Here is a 20,749-nt window from a genome sequence, read left to right as displayed (position 1 = left end):
AACCAAGAGGTGCCGAGGGAAGTTGCCACTGACGTGCACGCTGAGCAGAGACTGTAAACCCCTGATGGCAGGGACCGTGTCTACCTTGTTTTCTGCATCGTTCCCAATGCATGATATTCCGAATCATGCCTGAAATAGAGTAAATGCTCACTAAAAGTTTCCTGAATAAATAGACATTGGGCCTGCATGGCCATTATGGAACAGGTGCATGATGAATGAGCCAGGGAAAGCAATAAGCCAGAGAGGGAACAGCACAGATTCGATATCCCAAGAGCCATAATGGAGCTATGAGACAAAGATCCTAGGCTTCCTCCCTTCCTGCCCTCTCCGAAGCCACACAACGTCCTCCCTACCACACGTGGGCCAGTGTGATGTGTCTCTTCTCTTGCAACACTAATGGTCCAGATCAGAGCAGTGCTGAGTCCACACACAGAAGACCAGGTGTCTCACATGTACACCTGAGCAGGTGGCTCTTTTATTTTAGTCCGGTTTTGCCAGTGAGCGTAACCAAAGGCTGACGTGTGTTACAAAGGGAGGAGACGGGGCAAAGTCTTGGGGAAGAGACGTTATCACCTCTCTGGGCTGAGAGGCTCCTCTCCTTCCCTCTGCACTGGGGTTGTTCATTTCCAGCTCAGCTACGAGCACCAGCGCACCGAGTGGGAAGCTCATCCTGTAAAGTCGTCAAGGGGATACCAGCAACACACCACAGAATTCCAGGGAGGGCATAGCAGACGGGGTGCCGGCCTTGCAGGGTGACCACGTGAATGCAGGCTTCCGGACCCGCTCAGCCCTCAGCTAGCTCTGTGGATGGGCAAGATATTCAACGTTAAGATACTCAACGTTGAGCCTCTGTTTCTCTTATAAAGTGGGGCCAATAACACCTAGCTCTCAGGGTAGTAGCATCAAAATCAGTGCCTAGCACATAGTAGGGGCTCCACGCATGTGACTCGAGTGACCTGTTGCAGAGGGTCGTGTGTTATTTTAAGTGATTTAAATCTCACACCAACCTGCAAGATTTGCAAAGTAGAGGCTAGCACTCACATTTTGCAGATGAAGAAACTGAGTTAAACGGGAAAAGTAACTTGTCCAAGGTCACCCACACAACAGCCAAACTCCATCCCAAGTCCCACGGTGCTGCCCTCACCACAAAATTGCAAGACGGGTGATCAGATGTGCCTGGATTAAGCTGGCCCTGGGCTGGCCATACCTCTCTTAATCACACACAAGGTTTCGTTCAGCGGTTTGCGCACGATACGTCCAGGAGTTGGATGAATCAATAGATGAAGGAATGAATGGGTGGGTGAATGCACGAATGAGTATCCTGTCTTAATTCTACTCCACACATAACTGGCAACGAAACCTGGGGACCTCATCCAGACTAACCCCTGTGGGGCCTCCTGGTGCATGTTTCTCTCCCTCTCTTGGGAACGGCTGATCGCAGGCCTGGTGTGGGGTACAGCTCACACTATCAGCCCCTCCTCTGCCAGCAAGGAAAGCAGAGGGCAGCCCTGCCCATTCTACGTACTGGTTTCTGCAGTCTCGTACTCGCTGTCTCTGAGAAGCTCAAAGATGTCCACTTCGACCTTGGCCTTGCCCAGCCTCTCAGGAGCGCGGTTGATGCGGTTCTTGGCCAGGGTGATGGAGAGCCGCTCCCCTCTGCTGCACTCCATGGGGTCATCCAAGATAGCAGCTGTGGGCAGGCAACCACACGGAGACAGTTGGTACCCTCTCCCGTCACCCTCCTCTTTCTCCAGTCTCCCCCCACTGCCACCTTCCTCTTCCAGGCAGCTCCCCGCGTCCCCCTCCACCCTGCCGTCCTCGGAACTATTCCCAAAGCCAGCTCTCTACATGCTAAGGGTCGTGGTTCGTAGCCAGGTGCAGCCATGAATTCTAATGTGCATCTCTACCTCAGGAACCCCATCACGTCATAGCAGGGCCCCGGGGGCCAATGTGTACGAGGTCCTGAGACCCAGGCGTGGCGATACGCTTGGATGTAATGTGCACACCGGCCCGCGTGTGCAAAGGAAGGGAGATGGTGGCTGTCCTGTGAAAATGGCATTCTGGGCCTCTGCGAAACTCTCCCTGAGATGAGAGGGTTAAAGGAAGCCAGGCATGAGAGGGAGAGCTGTGGCACGAAGGAGCAGGGTCAGGGTCCTGCCGAACCCGGGTGCTCCCGGCTCAGACACTGACGAACCATGGCAGCCGGTGAGCGAGGCAGTTTCTCTGAACTTCCTTTCCTCACTGAATGTTAACAGTAGTAAGAGAACCTCCGGGGGTTGGTGTGAGACTTCAGTAAGATAACGTACGTGGGTGACACATCGCACGGATTTCATCGGCGTGACTTAATAGGAATGGTTGGAGGGAGGTGGTACCGATAGCTGCCCAACTTCCGGAAGTACTATTCAGGTAGCACAGAGGCCTAGGTTCGAATCCCAGCTCCATCCTGAATTAGCTACGAGACCTCAGTTTCCTCACTTGGAAAATGGGGAGAGCGCCCAGTCCTTGGGCTTCTGTGAAGATTACGGGAACAGTGTATGCAAAGTGCTCAACATAGTACCTGGCACATGGTATAAACACTCAACAAATCGAGCTCGGGATATCGTTCATTCTCTTGGCAGAGGAAGTTACAAAATCGAGCATCTCTACAAAGCTCATATGTGAATGCTCAGAGCAGCACTATTCATAATAATCCCAAAGTGGAAAACTCCAAATGCCCATCAACTGACGAGCGAATAAGCTAAATGTGGTATATCCACGCAATGGAACGGTACGTGACAATAAAAAGGAAGGAAGTTCTCACACATGCCACAACATGCATGACCCTCGCGAGCATGATGCTAAGTGAAAGAAGCCAGATGCAAAATACTGCATATTGGATGATTCGTTTATATGGAATTTCCAGAATAGGTAAATCCACAGAGGTGGAAGGTAGATTAGTGGTTGCTTGGCGGCAGTGGTGGAAAAGCTGGATGGCATGGGGGAGTAATTGCTAATGCACACACAACGTTTCTTTTCGGGGTGATGAAAATGTTCTAAAATTGATTATGGTGATAGATGCATGATGCTGTGACTATACTAAAAACCACTGAGTCGTATACTTTTAGTGGGTGAATCGTGTGGTATCTGAGTTATATTTTAATAAAGCTGTTACAGAAAAAAAAAAGGAGAAATATGAAGTTTATCTTTCAGAGGTTTGAAGGCTCAGAAAAGCATCACGGGGAATCACGCCAAATAGATTTCACCGACTCGTGGCCCTTGAATCTCTGTGGCTGGTGTGGACTGAAGAGACCCAGGTCCCATGCTGTCTTCTCTGGATCCTGCTCCCATACCTACTGTGACCCATTTTCCAAACCAAAAACCAGGACACAGAATATTACAAAGCCTTTTTTTTTTTCTGATTTGTGGATGTATTTATACGCATTGCCTTGTTGAACGATGAAAATCAGATTCATTGACACAGGTTGGGCCATACATTGGGCAACGGAGGTGCATCCAAAGACGTAGGCATTTAAGTGGGCTTCCGTGAATTAAGTAGCAAAGTCCTCACACACCTGGCGTGATCACCACCTGCCTGAGGACACCCACAACCTGCCCAGGTGGCCTCAGAAAAGCGAGACCAGGATGAGACTACTACTTGGGAAGCAAAAATCTAAACGATTGTACGGGGCTGGCCCAGGAGGAGAACCCTGGGAAGAGAAAAGAAGGGCAACCTACAGAAATGATTTTCAAATGGTGTTCCTTGGAGGGCCCTGGGTCCCATTAGGAAGCAGCGGGGGAGGCCACATGGAGGTCTCCAGCCCACGCCAGCTTCAACCAGCACACCTCCCCATCAGTTTTGGATATTTGGGGTTCCACGTAAGACTCGATATGGAAAAAAAAAGTCGCACCATTAAAAACAAAATAGGGGGCACTCAGGTCATGATGTCACAGCTTGTGGGTTCGAGCCCCGCATCGGGCTCGGGGCTAACAGTGTAGAGCCTGCTTTAGAACCTCTGTCTTCCTCTCTCTCTGCCCCTACCCTTCTCATGCTCTCTCTCTCTTAAAAATAAGTAAACATTTAAAAAAATAAAATAAAACACAATAATATAAAATAAAATAAAATAAAATAAAATAAAATAAAATAAAATAAAATAAAATAAAATAAAATAGAATTAGAATTCACTAGTCTAGGGGCGCCTGGGTGGCGCAGTCGGTTGGGCGTCCGACTTCAGCCAGGTCACGATCTCGCGGTCCGTGAGTTCGAGCCCCGCATCAGGCTCTGGGCTGATGGCTCGGAGCCTGGAGCCTGTTTCCGATTCTGTGTCTCCCTCTCTCTCTGCCCCTCCCCCGTTCATGCTCTGTCTCTCTCTGTCCCAAAAATAAATAAAAAACGTTGAAAAAAGAAATTAAAAAAAAAAAAAGAAATCACTAGTCTAGCCTTAAAGCATAGAAAAGAGACATCTGAAATGCCAGGAATGGGCAGAGCCATCCCACACGAGTCACGGGAAAGAGGGACTAGATCCATGGCACGCGAGCTTTACGTTAGCAGGCACGCATTTATTCAGTGACAACATTAGCGTAAGTGCTTAGTAGACACGATCTCACTCAATCTCTGCAACACCTCTGTGAGAAGTGTGTGCTCTGTGTGTTATTCTCATTTGAGGATGAGAAAACAGAGGTCAGAGAGGTCGAGGGACCTGCCCCAATTCACAGGGCTGGTGAGCAGTAGAGGCAAAAGGTAACCCCAGGTCAACCTCACGTAGACCCTGGGCCCTGAACCAAGGCTCATCTTCCTTCGGTGCAATTCGTCTTCAGGGGAATTTGCTGCCGAGAAGGGGGTGTACCAGGTAGGTGCGTCTCAATCAGCTCAGGCTGCTGTCACAAACAACCACAGACTAGGTGGCTTATCTAGCAAACATTTTTTCCTCACAGTCGTGGAGGTGGGGGATCTGAGATCAGCTAGCATGGTTGGGATCTATTACAGACACCTGCCTTCTTACATGGTCCTCAGATGGCGGAGAGGGAGGGACAACGTTCTTTGGACTCTTCTCAGAAGGGCACTAATCCCATCACAGAAGTCCCCCCCCGACCCTTGTGACCTCATCAAAATCGAATCCCCTCCCCAAGGTCCCACCTCCCCCACGGTCATCTTGGGGGTTAGGATTTAACACATGCATCTCGGGAGGACACAATTCAGTCCATCGCAACAGGGTGCACGAGCCTTTCACACACCATAAAGAAAGTCTTGGGGCCCCTGGGTGGTTCAGTCGGTTGAGTGTCTGACTTCGGCTTAGGTCAAGATCTCGAGGTTCATGAGTTCGAGCCCCGCATCGGGCTCGCTGCTGTCTTGCTGCTGACAGGCTGACAGCACGAAGCCTGCTCTGGATCCTCTGTCCTCTTCTCTCTCTGCCCCTCCCCTGCTCCCGCTCTCTCTCAAAATATAAGTTAAAAAAAAAAAAATTAAAAAAAGAAAGTCTCATCAAGGCAAATCAACTCTGAAACACTAATAGACAGGACCCTGGGCCTCTGGAAATTCCCCTAGCTAATGCTCCCAACCCCCAGTAAATTTCTAAACTGGGAGCCTTTTTCTCTTTGGGCCATATGACCTCGCTCTCCCCAACTTTTCCATCGATCACCTTGTAAATATTAGTAAATCACTTGTAACCAAGTAAATTAATAAAACAATCTCTCGGAAAATGCCCACGTGCCCTGTAAGTCTGGGAAGGAGCTCAGCCCTCTAGGGGGGCGGGGGGCGGGGGGGAGCTCCCTCAGCGATGTTTGGATCAGGCTCATGCTATCGACGCCTCACTTGTCTCTGTCACGTCAGTACACGAAGGGCACAATCCCACCTGGACCAACAGGAGGCAACACACATACGATCGTCTGTTCCGGGTCTCTTCTCCTCGACAGCACACCTTCAGGACACATGCTGGGAACTGAATGTGTCCCCCCCCCCCCACATTCACATGTTGAACCCTCAGCTTCCAAAGTGACTGTGTTTAGAGACAGGGCCTTTCAGAGGTAATGAAAGTTAAATGAAGTCATGAGGCTAAGTCCCTGCTCTGAGAGGATTAGTGTCCCTGCAAGGAGGGACACCAGAGAGCTCTCTCTTTCTCTCCCCCGGTGTGAGGGTGTGGCAGGAAGGCAAGCCAGGGAGCAGGCTCCCCCCAGAAAATGAGTCTGCTGGCACCTTGACCTTGGACGTCTGGCCTCCAGAACTGTGAGAAATAAATGTCCGTTGTGGATGCCACCCACTCTGTGGTGTTCCGTTATGGTGGCCCGAGATGACAAGGAAAATGTGCCAACACCAACCCAGATGTACAGGACGGCCGCCAGCCATGGAACACCACATAATCAACTCACAGAGCATCACTGGACACACCCGGAGACAGAGGGATCATGACCAGGTGGGGAAGAGGGAATGTGGCAATGTTATATTAAGGGGCATATGAGGTCCCCTGAGCACCTCTTTCTTCTTTTCCTCCCCACTGGGTTCAACGAAGGGACTCTGCAACTCTCTCCAACCTCCATGCTGTTCTGGGCACCACTTTTCAATTCAGGGTTTAGGTTTTTGACAATGATCAACTCCTGTCTGGGAACAGCCTCAACTGGGTGGCTGGTTGGCCTCGGCCATATTGAGGTCAGAACCCAGATTCCGGGGCTGTGGGCACAAAGGATGAGGTACAGGCTCAGGCTCTTAGGACACCAGAGGAACACGTCCCCAACAGGCAGTCACCAAGAGCAGGCTTGCTGTTTGGCAGTCCCTGGCGAGGGGCCCCGTGTGTGTCTGGAGAGCAGCGTACTCAGGACTGAGTGAGCAGCTGACGCTCCTGTCCCCCAGGCCTGGCTGTCCGGTTACGCCAGGATGCTGCTCAGAGTTCCTAGCCGCCTGCCGAAGGAAGAACAGTATCATCTGGCACATCGTCCAGCCCCGGGGATGGTTCTTCAGAGAAGTCAACGAGGAAGCATGGTAATTACGGCTGGGAGATCGGGGGCTACAGCAAGGACAAGGCTGAGATGGAGAGATGCAATCAGGGGCCAGGGTCTTTCTCATGCTTCCGGCCACGGGGACTCTGTGCCCGGGGACTCTTCCACAATAAGCCCTCAACATGCCTCTTTCACGCCCAGGGAGCTGGTGACCCCTTACATTGGGCCTTTCTCCCCACAAGCCAAGAGCTTTACCTCTGCCCAGTTCTCTCAGAGTTCCTTTCAGGCTCATGCGAAGGAAAGGGTGGCCTCCCGACTCTGTGCCCACCTCCCCTCCAAGGTCTCCTCCATGTTCCAGACCCAGACCGAGGTCTACTCCAGAGAGGACACCTCCCCTGGGGCTGGCTGGCCTGGCTCTGCCCACTCTACTCCCTTCTGGTTCACCCAATGAGTGTGGCCATGATTATCACTGACCTGCTCAAAGTTCTCAGGCCTCCCCATTATCCAATGGTTGGTCCCATTTGAGTTTCTAAGATGGCATCGGGGCCTCTGCACTCTGGCTTCCGCAGAGCACTCCCTTTCACCCCCATAGCGACAGCGCCCCTATATCAGGACCAGGACTGGCCTACGTTCCTTCCTCCATTGCCTCTGCTGACACCGGCCCCGCCCCTATTCCTCCTTTCCTTATAAGGACCCTCCTTCTTCCTCCTCAGACCCACCTCTTCCAAGAAGCCCTCCTTGACTTCCCCAGCCCAGTACTCTCCTAAGATTTCCCCAGCGACCACTCATTGCCCTGGAAGGGTGCTTACCTTAACATCGAGGTCTTTCTGTAACTTCCCTCAACTAGATTGAACCTTAAAAGCTCAGAGTGATCTCTCCTTCCTTTGAAACTCCCAGGTTCCCCGTCCCAAATTAATTCCCTCTTCCTTAAAACTCCCACAGAAATTTCTCTGTACCTCTCATGAGACACTCATCACTTTTGACTTTTTTATTACGCCTATCTGTTTATCCGTCTTCTCTCCCGGAGGCGGCCGGCTCCTTGAGGGTGAGGGCCAAGCCAAATTCATCTCTGTACCCTCACGATTCCAGACACGTACGCCGGAGGCCCTTAATGAATGGTTATTGAGTGAGTGAATAATAGGAGGGGGTGCAGAAGCATGAGATATCGCTCAGACTGAGAACAGTCCCTCGGAACCGGCACTGCAGGGCGCAGGGCCCGCGTGGGGGCCTCTAGGGCACCTGGGGGCCGGCCCACCAGCTCTCCCTCCCCGAATTCTCAACAGCCTGGAAATCACCCCTCAGGTTGGAAAAATCAGCCTCCTTTAATCCCTTGGGTCTTCTAGAATCTCTCTACTCAAGATTTCCAAGCACTTTGATAACTTTTATCTCTGTAAGGTGGGTGGGGGGGGTGTTGCAGAGAATTACGGGAGAGCCTTTACAGGCAGTATCTGTAACACCGCCCGCAGCTGTTAGAGCCCTGTGCTCAGAGAAAGAGATGCTTGGAGCCTCCAGGGAACCAGTCAGCTTTGCTCCCAGGCCGAGCCCCAGCCCCAGGATCACCATTCACCTGACACCAGCTTCCCATGCTCACCTCTGACTTCTCGCGCCTCTCTTCTTACCCCTGATGGTCCCTGTCATCCTTCCTGTTGGAGGAGGTCACATCGCTGTGTGGGTCGCTCCACCAGAAACCCACACCCTTCTTCCTCACCTGGGGTGCAACACAGGGCTGCCATCTGCCCCTGGCCTCGCCCGGCCAGCTCCCCCTCACATTCTGGACTGTATTTGTTTCCTGGGGCAGACGTGGGGTGGGGGTGGGGGGGCTTAAATAACAGAAATTTCTTTTCTCACGGTTCTGCAAACTAGGAGTCCAGGATCAAGATGTCAGCAGAACTGGCTTTTCGGAGGCTTCTCTCCTCAGTTCATCTCCCTGTGTCCTCACGTGGTCTTTCCACAGCTGCATCTGTATCCTAATCTCCTCTTCTTATGAGGACACTTGTCATTCTGGATTAGGGCCCACCCTAATGACTTCATTTTAATTTAATTACCTCTTCAAACACATCATCTCCAAATGCAGTCTCTTAGTTAGGACTGTAACATATGAATTGCAGGGGGGCGGGTCAGTCTTGTGTTGGACTTGGGCTCAGGTCATGACCTGAGGCTTCTTGGGTTCGAGCCCCGCATCGGGCTCTGTGCTGACAGCTCGGAACCCGGAGCCCGCTTCAGATTCTGTGTCTCCCTCTCTCTCTGCCCCTCCCCTGCTCACACTCGGTCTCTCTCTCCAAAATAAAGAAACATTAAAAAAAAGAAGAAGCATATGAATGGGGGGGGGGGCACACTAGTGAGCCCATAACCTGGACCTTCACCGCCAGCCATTGCCCAGCTCCCACCCCCTCTCCCAGTCCTCAGAGAGATTAATCCGAGGCCACTTTCTGGAACTGCCTTCACTTTGTGCCCCCACCTTTTTTTTTTTCATGTAAGTGTGTGAGTAAGTAAGTAAGTAATCTCTACACCCAATGTGGGGCTTGAACTCATGACACCGGGATCAAGAGTCACATGCTCTTCTAATTGAGCCAGCCAGGTGCCCCTTTCCAATAGGCTCAGATAATGAGGTCTCTGGTTCTAGGAGAGCCTCCCCGCCCGCCCTACCACCTCACCATGCCCAGCTGTCCTCTCCTGACCCTCTGCCTCTCACCACACTTCCCTTCCCTCCTTTACCTTCAGTCTCTCCCCAGACCAGCTCGTTCCCTTTTGCTAAAACGTGCTCAGGCCCTCCCCTCCCCCAGGGACCCTCCATGGACCACAGTGACCATGTGTCAGCCTGTGACTGTCCCTTTCATCTTACCTCCGATTCGAGCCAGACTTCTCAAGTGATGACTCAACTGTTGCTAACTTCACTTCATCTCATTTTCCCTTAAACTGCTGTAATCCGCCTTGTGCCCCCACCACCCCACTCGGACTGTATGCACAAAGTCACTGTCAACAACCATGTGTGCAAAGCCAGGGGACGCTTTTGATTCTCCGTCTAACCGCATCACTAGCTGGCAGTATTGTTTACTATCTGACGGGTGCTGTTCCAAGGACATCGTATGATTGTTCCGCTTAGTTCCACACAACCCCACAGCTTACGGTCCCGTTTTACAGGTGAGAACACAGAGACAGGGGCAGGTGGAAACAACTTGCCCGAGGTCACACAGCTCTTGATGGCAGCCTGGGTCCACAGCCTGTGAGCTGCCAGACCACTTGGTTAAGCTGCGTCTCAGTTTCCTCTGAACCTGAGGGTGCTGAGTGTTCGAGTCCCAAGTTCTGAGTCTTTTGTCTGAAACCCTCAATTTCCTTGGCTTCCATGACAAGAAGTCCCTGGGGTTTTCTTGCTGCTCCTCTGACCATTCTCTCAACGTCCAGTCTCTTGCCTACCCTTTAATACTGGTGAGGCCCCAGGGTCTGTGCAGAGCCTTCTTGTTGCCTCCCTAAGTGATCTTGTTCACAGCCCCCTCCAGGAGGATGTCCTAGGTCACCTGCCTGATGACATCTCCACGTAAATGCCTGATAAGCATCTCAAATTTATTAAGACTCAAGGCAAACTCATCCTTTTCCCTCTTATGTTCTCCTTGGGTTTAGCTAATGGCAGCACCAGCCACACAAGCATCATGGCCTCACCCCAACTCCTTACCTCCAAAGGCCCCGGCTTTGCCCCTCACTGTATCCCGAATCAGTCCCCCGCTCTCCATCTCAACACCACGGTCCAAGTTCAGTCCTTTCACGTCGGCTACTCAACTGCAACCTCTTGACTCTGGTTTTCCCACCAAACTTGCCGCCACCACCTGGCAGTCCCCCATCATGCCCACACACAGCTGCCCGTCACTCGAAGGTGCAAACCCCTGCTTTTAGCTTTGAGTCTCAAAATAAATGGAACTCCTTGGCATGGCAGACAAGACCTGGCTCTCCTTCTCGAACCTTATGTTCCGCTTCTCTGCTCATCCCTCTCTACCTTCTGGAAATACCAAACTACCCTAGCACCACCTAAACCCACACACATGCCGTTGAGTGCCTGCACGTTTTTACTCAGGCTCTTCCTTCTGGCTTCCCACCTTTGCTCACGGATCACTCTTATTCAGAATGAGTCCTCCACTCAGACGCCCCCTCCTTCCAGAAGCTTTCCCTGAACACAGAAGTTGATCAAGGGCGGCAAGCATGCATCCCCATAGAATCCCATGCATCTTATACTCTATTTCAATGATCAGTTTCATCTTTAACTTCCCCTCTTGAATCTTTTCTATCCCCAGTGCCTGGCATCCTGCCTGACAACAGGAGGCACTCCGTAAATGTTTAAGCCAAATCTGTCTTGGCTTTTGAGGGATGTTATGCCAACTTCTAATCCTTCCTTCAAAATTACTACTCTGACCCATACGTATATGGCCAGCTGATGTTGACAAAAGCGCAGTTAGAAAAAAATGGTATTTTCAACAAATTGTACTGGAACAGTTGGATATCCATACGTTTAAAAATAAAAAAAAAAAAAAAAAAAAAAAAAAAAGAACTCCCAACCCTGCCTTGTGCTATGTATAAAAATTAACACAGAATGGATCCTAGCCCTAAATGTAAAACCTAATGCTATAAAACTTCTAGAAGAAAATATTTGTGGCTTTTAATTAGAAAAGACTTCTTAGACATGACACCAAGAGCAAAACCCATAAAATAAACAACTGACAAACTGGAATTCATCAAGATTTAAAATGTCTGCTCTTCCAAAGACACCATGAATGGGAGAAAAGACAAGCCACAGACTTGGAGAAAATATTATACAGAAAGCATATATGTGATGAAGGACTTACATCCAGTATATACAAAGAACTCTCAAAAACTCAATAATAAGAAATCAAGCAATCCGACTTTTTAAAACACGGGCAAAGATTTGAATCGACAGTTCACCAAAGAAGTTACATGGGTGGTGAATAACATATAAAGATATGCTGCTCCACATCATGAGTCATAACAAGATGTCACCATAAATCTTTTTAGAATGGCTAAAATTAAAAAGCTCAACCACATCAAGCTGGCGACGATGTGGAAGAATTGGAACTTTCATAAGCTACGGGCGGGAATGTAAAATGGTGTAACCACTTGGGAAACACTTTGATCATTTATTTTTATTTTTATTACTTATTTTTGAGAGAGAGACAGAGTGTGAGTGGGGGAGGGGCAGAGAGAGAGAGGGGGAGACACAGAATCCGGAGCAGGCTCCAGGCTCTAAGCTGTCAGCAGAGAGCCCGACGCGGGGCTTGAACTCATAAACCGGGAGATCATGACGTCAGCTGAAGTGGGACGCTCCACCGACCGAGCCACCCAGGAGCCCCAACGGTTTGATCGTTCGTTAAGAGGTGAAACATGCCCCAACCATATGACGCAGCCATTCCACTCCTAGGTATTTATCCAAAAGAAAGGAAAGCTTGGGTTTAAACAGAGACTCGTACATAAATGTTCACAGCAGCTGGCTCTGTGATAGTCAAAGATGGAAACAAGCATCGAGAGGGAAGTGAGTAAATACACTGTGGTATATCCATACAACAAAAGACTACTCAGTGACAAGACGGAATTTAGGAGGCCAGACAGGGGCTCCGTGCTGACAGCGTGGAGCCTACTTGGGATTCTCTCTCTCTGCCCCTCCCCTGTTCTCCGTCCCTCTCAAAATAAACATTTAAAAATAGAAAACTTTCACTACTTTGACTGTGGTGATGGTGTGAAGGGTGTACGTATGGCAAAACTTACCAAATTGTATACTTCAAAATACAGGCAGTTTACTGTAGGCAAATTATACTTCAACTTAAAAAAAAAATGCCGTGATGAGAAAAAAGTTACTACTCTTCTGGCTCCTTCCCACTTTCTCCCCACTCTCTCTCCTCACCCTCAGCAAATGAGACATTTTAAACTCTGTGGTCTATACCTACTGCCTCCAATTCCTCTGCATCTTCTCTGTCCTGAGCCTCCGCCATCGCTGAATTCATTCCCAGAAATCACCAAGGTTCTCCTTCCTTCCAGATCCAAAGGTCTTTCTGTGGCCTTTTAGGGTTTTGAGGCTCTGAGTCATATGCGACTGGAGGCTTTTTTTGGGGTTGCCGTGTTTTAACATCCATGCTATGACCCTAGTCTGATTTTCATTCTGGTCACCTTTGCTCCAACCCTGCTCTGCCTCCAACTCCCTTCCCTCATTCATTCATTCATTTATTTAAGTTTATGTATTTGCTTTTGAGAGAGAGAGAGAGAGAGCAAGTGGGGAGGGGCAGGGGGAGAGAGAGAGAGAGAGAGAGAGAGAGAGAGAGAATGAATGAATATCCCAAGCAGGCTTCGTGTTACCAGCACAGAGCCCCGCCGCGGGGCTCGAACCCACGAAACCACGACATCATGACCTGAGCCGAAACCCAGAGTCAGATGCTTACCTGACGGAGCCACCCAGGCGCCCCTCCTCCCTCTTTCATACAGCCCTAGCTGGCAGTGTTCCCCAGACCTCACCCTCCGCATTCAGTCCTCGGTCCACATTTTCTTCATTGTGTACTTTCTCCCTTGAAGGATTCATTCTCAACTAACAGCTCCACGCAGGTAGGTAATTCCAAAACCCCTATCCCCTGCCCCGCTGCCCAATCTCCACGCCAGACTCCTATCTCTGGGTGCTAAAGGGAAATGTCTCCTTGGAGGTCCCGCCAAACTCCATGTCCCAAAGGTAACCCATTATCTTTTCAGAGAACGGGGGGCTCCTTCTGCCTTCCCAGTTTCAACGAATGGCCCTTCTCTTACACGTGGTCCACGGCACAGCCGTCCTGCACTCTCTCTGGCCCTTTGGCCACTCCACTTGCCCACCGAGGACCCCTGCTCTCTTTCTGCCTCCCCTGCCACCAGCCCTGCCTCTCTCCCGCAATACCCCTTACCTGTTTCCCGCCTCCAGGCTCTCCTGCGCTAACCCAGCGTCTCCACATGGCAGATTCACCTGCCTGGTGCCCCCGTCCTCCACAGTCCGGCGCCCTGACCCAGGCACGTGCTGGACTGCTCTGGCCCATGCTGATTCTGCCCTCTTCCAATCCCCTAACGTGCTCACGGTCCGTGCCATTCATTTAGCACTTAACCCGGTGCTTTGTAAGTGACAGAGGCAATGCATCCATCTACTTAATCATTCCTTTGTTTATTAATTCATCAAATACCTATTAAACATCAATCTTAAGCAGGGCACTATGTACGCAGAGACGGGTAAGATGTATTTCTGCTTTCAAAGCGTCCAGATAGGGCCATCAAATCAAATGGCCACAACCCAATATGGTAAGTAATAGGACAGAACCCCATTATGATCCACCCATGAGCCATCCAGGTGCACTGGGAAATGGCAGAAAACTATGACTGGGTCTTTGGCTCTCAAAGACATTTCCGGGAAGGGGTGGAGACACTCAGTGGTGTAACGGAGAAAAATCACAAAGCCCCCAGCTTTTCTGGGAAAGAGAGAGACGTTTTAGGGAAGGCCTCACGCACACACGTGTTCAGTGCCTCCTACACACCAGGCTTCACAGAAGAGGCAGCCTCGAAGTAGGCCTGTGAGCTCCCTAGAAAGGCAGGGAACTGAGGCGTGTTCCGGTGTGCAGAACCCCCAAAGGCGTGACTGGTTCAGTGGATGCGGGACCGGCTGGAAGGGAGGACAGAAGCCCGAGCAGGAAGGATCTTTGTCCTGCCAGGGACCCGGAAGGTTAACAACAGAAGGACCTGTGACAGACGGTGACATCATCAGATTTGCATTTTAGCGCCATCACTCACAGCACTGAAGACACACGGGGGGTGGTAACTGAAATTTGAATAGGGAAGGTGAGTTTGGGGGTGACTTTAATAGCCCAGGAAAAAGAGGTGAGGCAGGTATTGAGGGGCAGGACAATCAGGATCAAAGAAGGGGGGGCAGAGCCGAGCAAGATTCACCAGGTGTAAGGCAAGGGTGGCCGGCTGTGGAGGGGCAGGAGGAGACACAAAGGGCTTCTGGCCTGACTACTTAGATGGTGACGTCACTGACCAACATCAAGAACACAGCGGGGTAACGATGAAGGCTGCTCTGTTTTGCTTCTGGAGAAGGGCGCAGATGATGAGATTGGGGTGGTACTCGTTTAAGTTTGGGGCACACCGTTTAGCAGCGGACAGTCACTGGCCTGGCTCCCAGAGAACCATCCAGGCTGGACACGCAGACCTGGGAGAGCGCAGGGCGAGGCTGGCAATGACAATTTGGATCCGCCAGCGAGGAGAGAGGAGGAGGGTCGAGTCAAAGACCCTGGGGACTCGACACCTAGGGAGAATGTGGAAAAAGGGAAGCTGATGCGAGAGGCTGGACGCAGCGGTGAGGCCGGCTGGAAGTCAAACGAAATAAGGACTGGGAATTGTCCATGAGATTTGGCAACTAGGAGGTCACCAGGGACCCCGGTGAGAGCCATTTGAGGGGAGGGGTGGGGGCAGCACGCAGACCCAGCTGCTTGAGAAGGGGCTAAGAAGGCCAACGAGTCAGGTATAGCTCTCTTCTGGGGAAGGAGCGTGATTAGGGCGGAGGTGGAGTGAGTCACATTGCCCAAGGGAAGGGGCTATAAATTCCGAGGACAGGGGCTCAGAAGAAGGAGCCCGAGGGGAGGGAGAAGCGGATAATGTCAGCAGCAAGGGGGCACTTTTGGAAGCAAGTCCTGCAAAAAGGCCAGTAAGAAAGAGCCTAGAGCACAGGGTACAGGTTCATGCAGGCTGAGGGAAGGGAAAAGCCATGGCAGAGACTGCTCGCTGGCCACCAGGGGTTCCTTTTTTCTCTTCCTTTTAACAATAAAACACCCTCAGTGTTACCTGGACACATGATTGCTCAGCTACAAACCACATTTCCCAGTGTCCTCTGCAGCTGGGGGAGGTCTGGAGCTGAAGTGGGCCCGTGAGTTTGAGTCGAAGTAACCACGGACCATCGGGCTATCCCCATGCCCTAGACGCTCCTTCCCTTTTTTTTTTTTTTTTTTTTTTTTTTTGCCAACTGGAAATGGTGACATTGGAAATGGTGACACTCCAGGAATGGAGTGGAGGGGAACTATAGACTGATAATGGCAACAAGGCTTCTTGGCTCCCCTCCGGCCAGCCCTGAATCATGACTGACCTATAGACTCACTCACACTCCTGAGCCATACCCTTCGATCTTTGAAATTCGACACGTTCGGTCTCTTTGCTACTGAAGCTTAGCCTATGTTCCAGCTCGGTGCTGTCCCACAGAAATACAACGCAAGCTATGTTTGTAACTTTAGGTTTTCCAGGAGCCACATTTAAAAAAGTAAAAAGATATTTAAGGGAAGGGAAGCAAAAATAATATAAAAACAGGGAGGGGGGGCAAAAACATAAGAGACTCTTAAATATGGAGAACAAACAGAGGATTACTGGAGGGGTTGCGGGAGAGGGGATGGGCTAAATGGGTCAGGGGCATTAAGGAATCTACTCTTGAAATCACTGTTGCACTATATGCTAACTAACTTGGATATAAATTAAAGAAAGAAATAAAAACTAAAAAAAAAACCAAAAAAAACCTAAAAATAAACAGGTGAAATTATGAAATTAAGTAATACATTTTATTTAACCAAAATTTCCAAGTATTACTATTTCTATATCAGTATAAAAGTGTTGAGGGGCCCCTGGGTGGCTCAGTCGGTTAAGCATCCGACTCTTGATTTCAGCTCGGGTCACGATCTCACCATGTGGGAGTTCGAGCCCCATGATGGGCTCTGCACTGACAGCATGAAGCCTGCTTGGGATTTTCTCTCTCCCTTTCTCTCCGCCCCTTCCCCACCGACTCACGCACTCTCTCAAAACACATAAATAACATCGAATATATATAGACGTATAAAATCGTTGAGCTATTTTGTACTGTTTTCATACTAAAACTGTAAAATCCAATGTATCTTTTGTACCCAACAGTACATCTGAATTCAGACAAGCCGCATTTCAAGCGCTCAGGAGATAGTGCCTCTCATCCTAGACCATGCAATCGTAACACTAATCGATACGACTCTAAATAACCATTTGGGGGAAGGGGGGTTGAGACAGACTGAGCTTGGGAGCTTTATTTTCTCTGAAAAGAGGCAAGACTGTCACCTTCTGAGCAGTCACGGCACAGATGGGGGAGACGGTTTCAGGCTCAGGCTTAGAAGAGGCGCTCCAACGTGTAAATAAATGTCTTTGTGTTGGCCAGGTGGAAAGGCAGAGAAGTCGGTGTCTCTCTGCAAGCAGCCTCAGGGCAGGCAGGTGCCAGAAGTATCAACAGTGGGAGTTACTGGGAGGGAGGGAGGGCAGGACGAGGGGACAAAGGAGGTGAAGGCACTACCAGGAAAGGGTTTGGTGAAACCCACAAAAGGTTATCCAAATGAACAGACCCTGCGGGGCTGAGAGGCTGCATAGGACTTGGACATGTGGATATGGCAAGAGCGTTACCAGTGGGAGCAAGATGGAAAAGGGGGGAGTATATAGGAAGACTGTGGGGTTTGAAATTTAGGGTTTCGGAGGCAGAAGAGGGTCAAGCGTTGCCACAATCCAGAGGGTGGATTAGACAGTGATGTGGACAGGAGAAGGCCGCTGGAGGTGTCCCTTAAGTATCCTCAAGGTAATGGGACTAGAGGGATGGACTCATGGACACAGATGATCCAGCGAGAACAGAGAGGTAGAGAAGAGAGGAGGCGGTGAGCCAGGGATCACAGCCGTGCACGACAACAGCAGGTGCAAGGTGAATGGAGACACGTCCTGGGGGACATCGCAGGACGGGCGGAAGGTCTGTGGGCTGCACTGGGAAGCAGGGAAATACATCTGCCACTCTCTTGAGTGAACAGCTGTCCCCGGAAACAGGTGAAAGGGAAGCATTCCATGGGACAGATTTGGGTTCCCCACAGAATGGAGCTCCGTGTCAAGCTGAAGAGGGCCCACAGGGAGGTCCGGAGAGGGGGTATGAACTGGGGAGAAAGCACAGAGCGGCAGGGGGAAGTGAGCCCAGGGAGGACGAGCGGTGGGGCCAGCACACGAGAGGGGGCACAGTACCATTTCCTGGCGCCACGAGTGGCTCTCTGGACGGTGAACACCTCGAGCGCAGGAACCACGTCCCATCGTCTCCCGTGTCCTCCACCGGACTCAGCACAGATCCAGGCAGACACGAAACACGCGTGCCTTCCAGACTTGTCAAGAGACCTGGGCCTGTGGGCGCCTGGGTGGCGCAGTCGGTTAAGCGTCCGACTTCAGCCAGGTCACGATCTCGCGGTCCGTGAGTTCGAGCCCCGCGTCAGGCTCTGGGCTGATGGCTCAGAGCCTGGAGCCTGCTTCCGATTCTGTGTCTCCTTCTCTCTCTGCCCCTCCCCCCTTCATGCTCTGTCTCTCTCTGTCCCAAAAATAAATAAACGTCAAAAAAAAAAAAAAATTAAAAAAAAAAAAAAAAAAAGAGACCTGGGCCTGATGTGTGTTGACTGTTGGACTTTCACAGCACGGTTCACCTTTAGCTTCATCCCTTAATCCTTCATGCTCCCATAGTTAACAAAAGGACATGACCCCTGAGAAGAAATTTATGAATAAAGTCCCTGCCATAACCAGCAATTACATCTGCATTTAGTGCCTTATTAATACGGCCACTCTGTAAGGTCTCTGCATACCCCATTGATATTCCCAGTTAACCCGAAGCTGTTCCTTTCTCCCTCTGGATTGTGCCGTCTCCCTCTGGGTTCTCTCTGGGGGAGGACAGTCCCCAAGTGTTCTCATGGTCACAGAGGGAGCCACCGGCTTCGCCCGTGGCAGCTCCCCTGGCCGGCTTTGGCTGGACCAGACGCACGATGGTGGCAGGGCAGTGCCTGGCATACCCACGCTCAAGGCTCCCTGCGCACAGAGCCAGGCAGGGGAGAGAATTAGTGGGTGCTGGAGTTGCCTGTTTGTCTTTTCTAATAGCTGCCGGTGACAGCCTTCTGGCCGAGTTATGGGCTAAAGCAGAAGGAAGACAGAGGCTCAGGGAGTGATGGGGGCTGGTGGGAGCCCTCACGGGTCTAGCACATCCAAGGATGCCAGGGAGGTCTGCCTTGCGTCCAGAGGACGCTGAGCCCGGGTCAGCTTCACTGTCCGGGGGAGTTCAAGTCGATGAGCTAGCAGAGCAGACGCAGTTGAGAACACAGGAGGTGGAGACACGAAGCAACACGGGCCCCTGATCTCCAAGACTCAGGGACTAGCTGGGGAGACAAAAGTGGGGAGTGAGGCAGACAGCACAGGCAGTGTGCCAGGCAGACTCTGCCAGGTGAGCTCGGCGGGGAAGCGGGCAGGTGCCACCCCCAGAATCCCTCCACCTCTGAGTCACCGGCGCTCCACATGGTCTGTGACTCTCCCCCATCAGTCTTCATCTGGTTACATCATCATTACCTCATCCCCCTCCCTGAGTCTATGGAGAGACCCTAAGCCATTAGAGGACTGAGGGGCTCTTGTGTTTGTCTCTGCATTTTCCCCAAGAGTGTGAAGAAAGGAGGGCCATGCCTCCTATAGCTTATAGCGCAGGACCTCGTCACCTCCAATCAGAAGTGACAATTACAAGGGGAACTAGAAGTCTGGCACCTGTGGATGATGCTGACGTCTCTCTACTCAAAGAGGGCAAGTAAGAGATAATGACCGATTAGAGCAGCTTTGAGTTCTCTGTAAGAATATGGCCAGAAAAATCCAAAAGGCCATGACTTTGTTTCTGTCTTATGGTTACCTGTCTCTTTTCCCAGGAGGTCAAAGCACAAATAATGGATCCTATTCATTGTCCTCATCCCCCCTGGGAGTGAGACCCGGACAGGGAACATTTGTCCAGGAGGACAGTGGGGTTGAGAGAGTAAGCTAGGGCCTCACAAAGGGAGAAGAACAGAATGTTCATTTGCTCATTCATTCAAAAAAAAAAAAAAAATTCAGATAATGTCAGCTGCTCTGTTGCCTTCTTCCTAATGTGGGAAGAGAGGAGCTTCATATCAACAAAATGTGTCAAACTTCTAACTCACATTGTAATTCCTGTTTGTGATTGGGGAAGACAGTCACTGTTCGCTGTGCTGGAAAGCAATGTTCCCGTGGAGCCTCCGTCTAGAACGTAGGTAGGAACTCTGTCTCACTCCCCATCAGCCTCCCAGAGGCTGGCACCTCCCACATAGTCCACTGACGTCTCAAACATCTTCCGTAGCACCTCACCAGAACAAATACCTCTCAGGTCTATCCTCCCTCAAAAACTCATTACGTGTGCCATATTTCTCCTTGAGACTAACTCCCGTTTTAGCTGGTGTCCCTGGGCACCTCAGGGTATCCCTGGGGAATCATGGAGGCAGTGCTTGGTGGAGGGGATGGTGAGGAGGGGCTGGGTGGCCCCGTCAGGGGAGATCAACAGCCTTTGCCACCTAGGGTCCAGACGAGCAGCCCAAGATGCGGGAGTGAGACACGCTGACAGGGGCATCTGCCCAGGTTCTGTGGCGGGACTCGGCAGACCACATCTGGGTCTTGGTAACCTCACGCCTGACTGGCTGAGTTTCCTGAAGACAATGCTGTGGCCGTCATCAGAATATTCAAACGCACAGAGGGACAAGGGAAAAGAAATAGCTCTAACCTGCAGGAGATAAAAAGCAGCCCCCATTCAGATGCCATATGCCACAGAAGGAAAAAGCTAGTAAATTTAATTTAGTATAGACTATGCAATTACCTGCTTTAAAAATTAAGGACTGAGACCATAAACCCACTAAACTCCGAATCTTCATAATGAGCAGTTAAGTGAGAGAGAGAAGAAGCAGAGAGAGGAAGGAAGAAAAAGGCAAGAGGAAAGAGAAAGGGTGAAGGG

General features: G+C 50.8%; 1 protein-coding gene across 3 annotated transcripts in view; it reads right to left on the bottom strand.

Moving 5' to 3' along the window:
* The window catches only part of GRIK4 (glutamate ionotropic receptor kainate type subunit 4), a 352,218-nt gene that overhangs the window by 175,596 nt on the left and 155,873 nt on the right, over nt 1-20,749 (bottom strand). For all 3 annotated transcript variants that reach the window (XM_042957687.1, XM_042957686.1, XM_007072913.2), the window contains one exon: nt 1,526-1,690. In XM_042957687.1, coding sequence (XP_042813621.1) covers nt 1,526-1,690 — 165 coding nt within the window. The remainder of the gene's footprint in view (nt 1-1,525; nt 1,691-20,749) is intronic.

Source organism: Panthera tigris, chromosome D1, assembly GCF_018350195.1.
Source record: "Panthera tigris isolate Pti1 chromosome D1, P.tigris_Pti1_mat1.1, whole genome shotgun sequence".
In the NCBI taxonomy this organism is placed as follows: Eukaryota; Metazoa; Chordata; class Mammalia; order Carnivora; family Felidae; genus Panthera; species Panthera tigris.
This window is presented reverse-complemented; position numbering and strand designations above follow the sequence as displayed.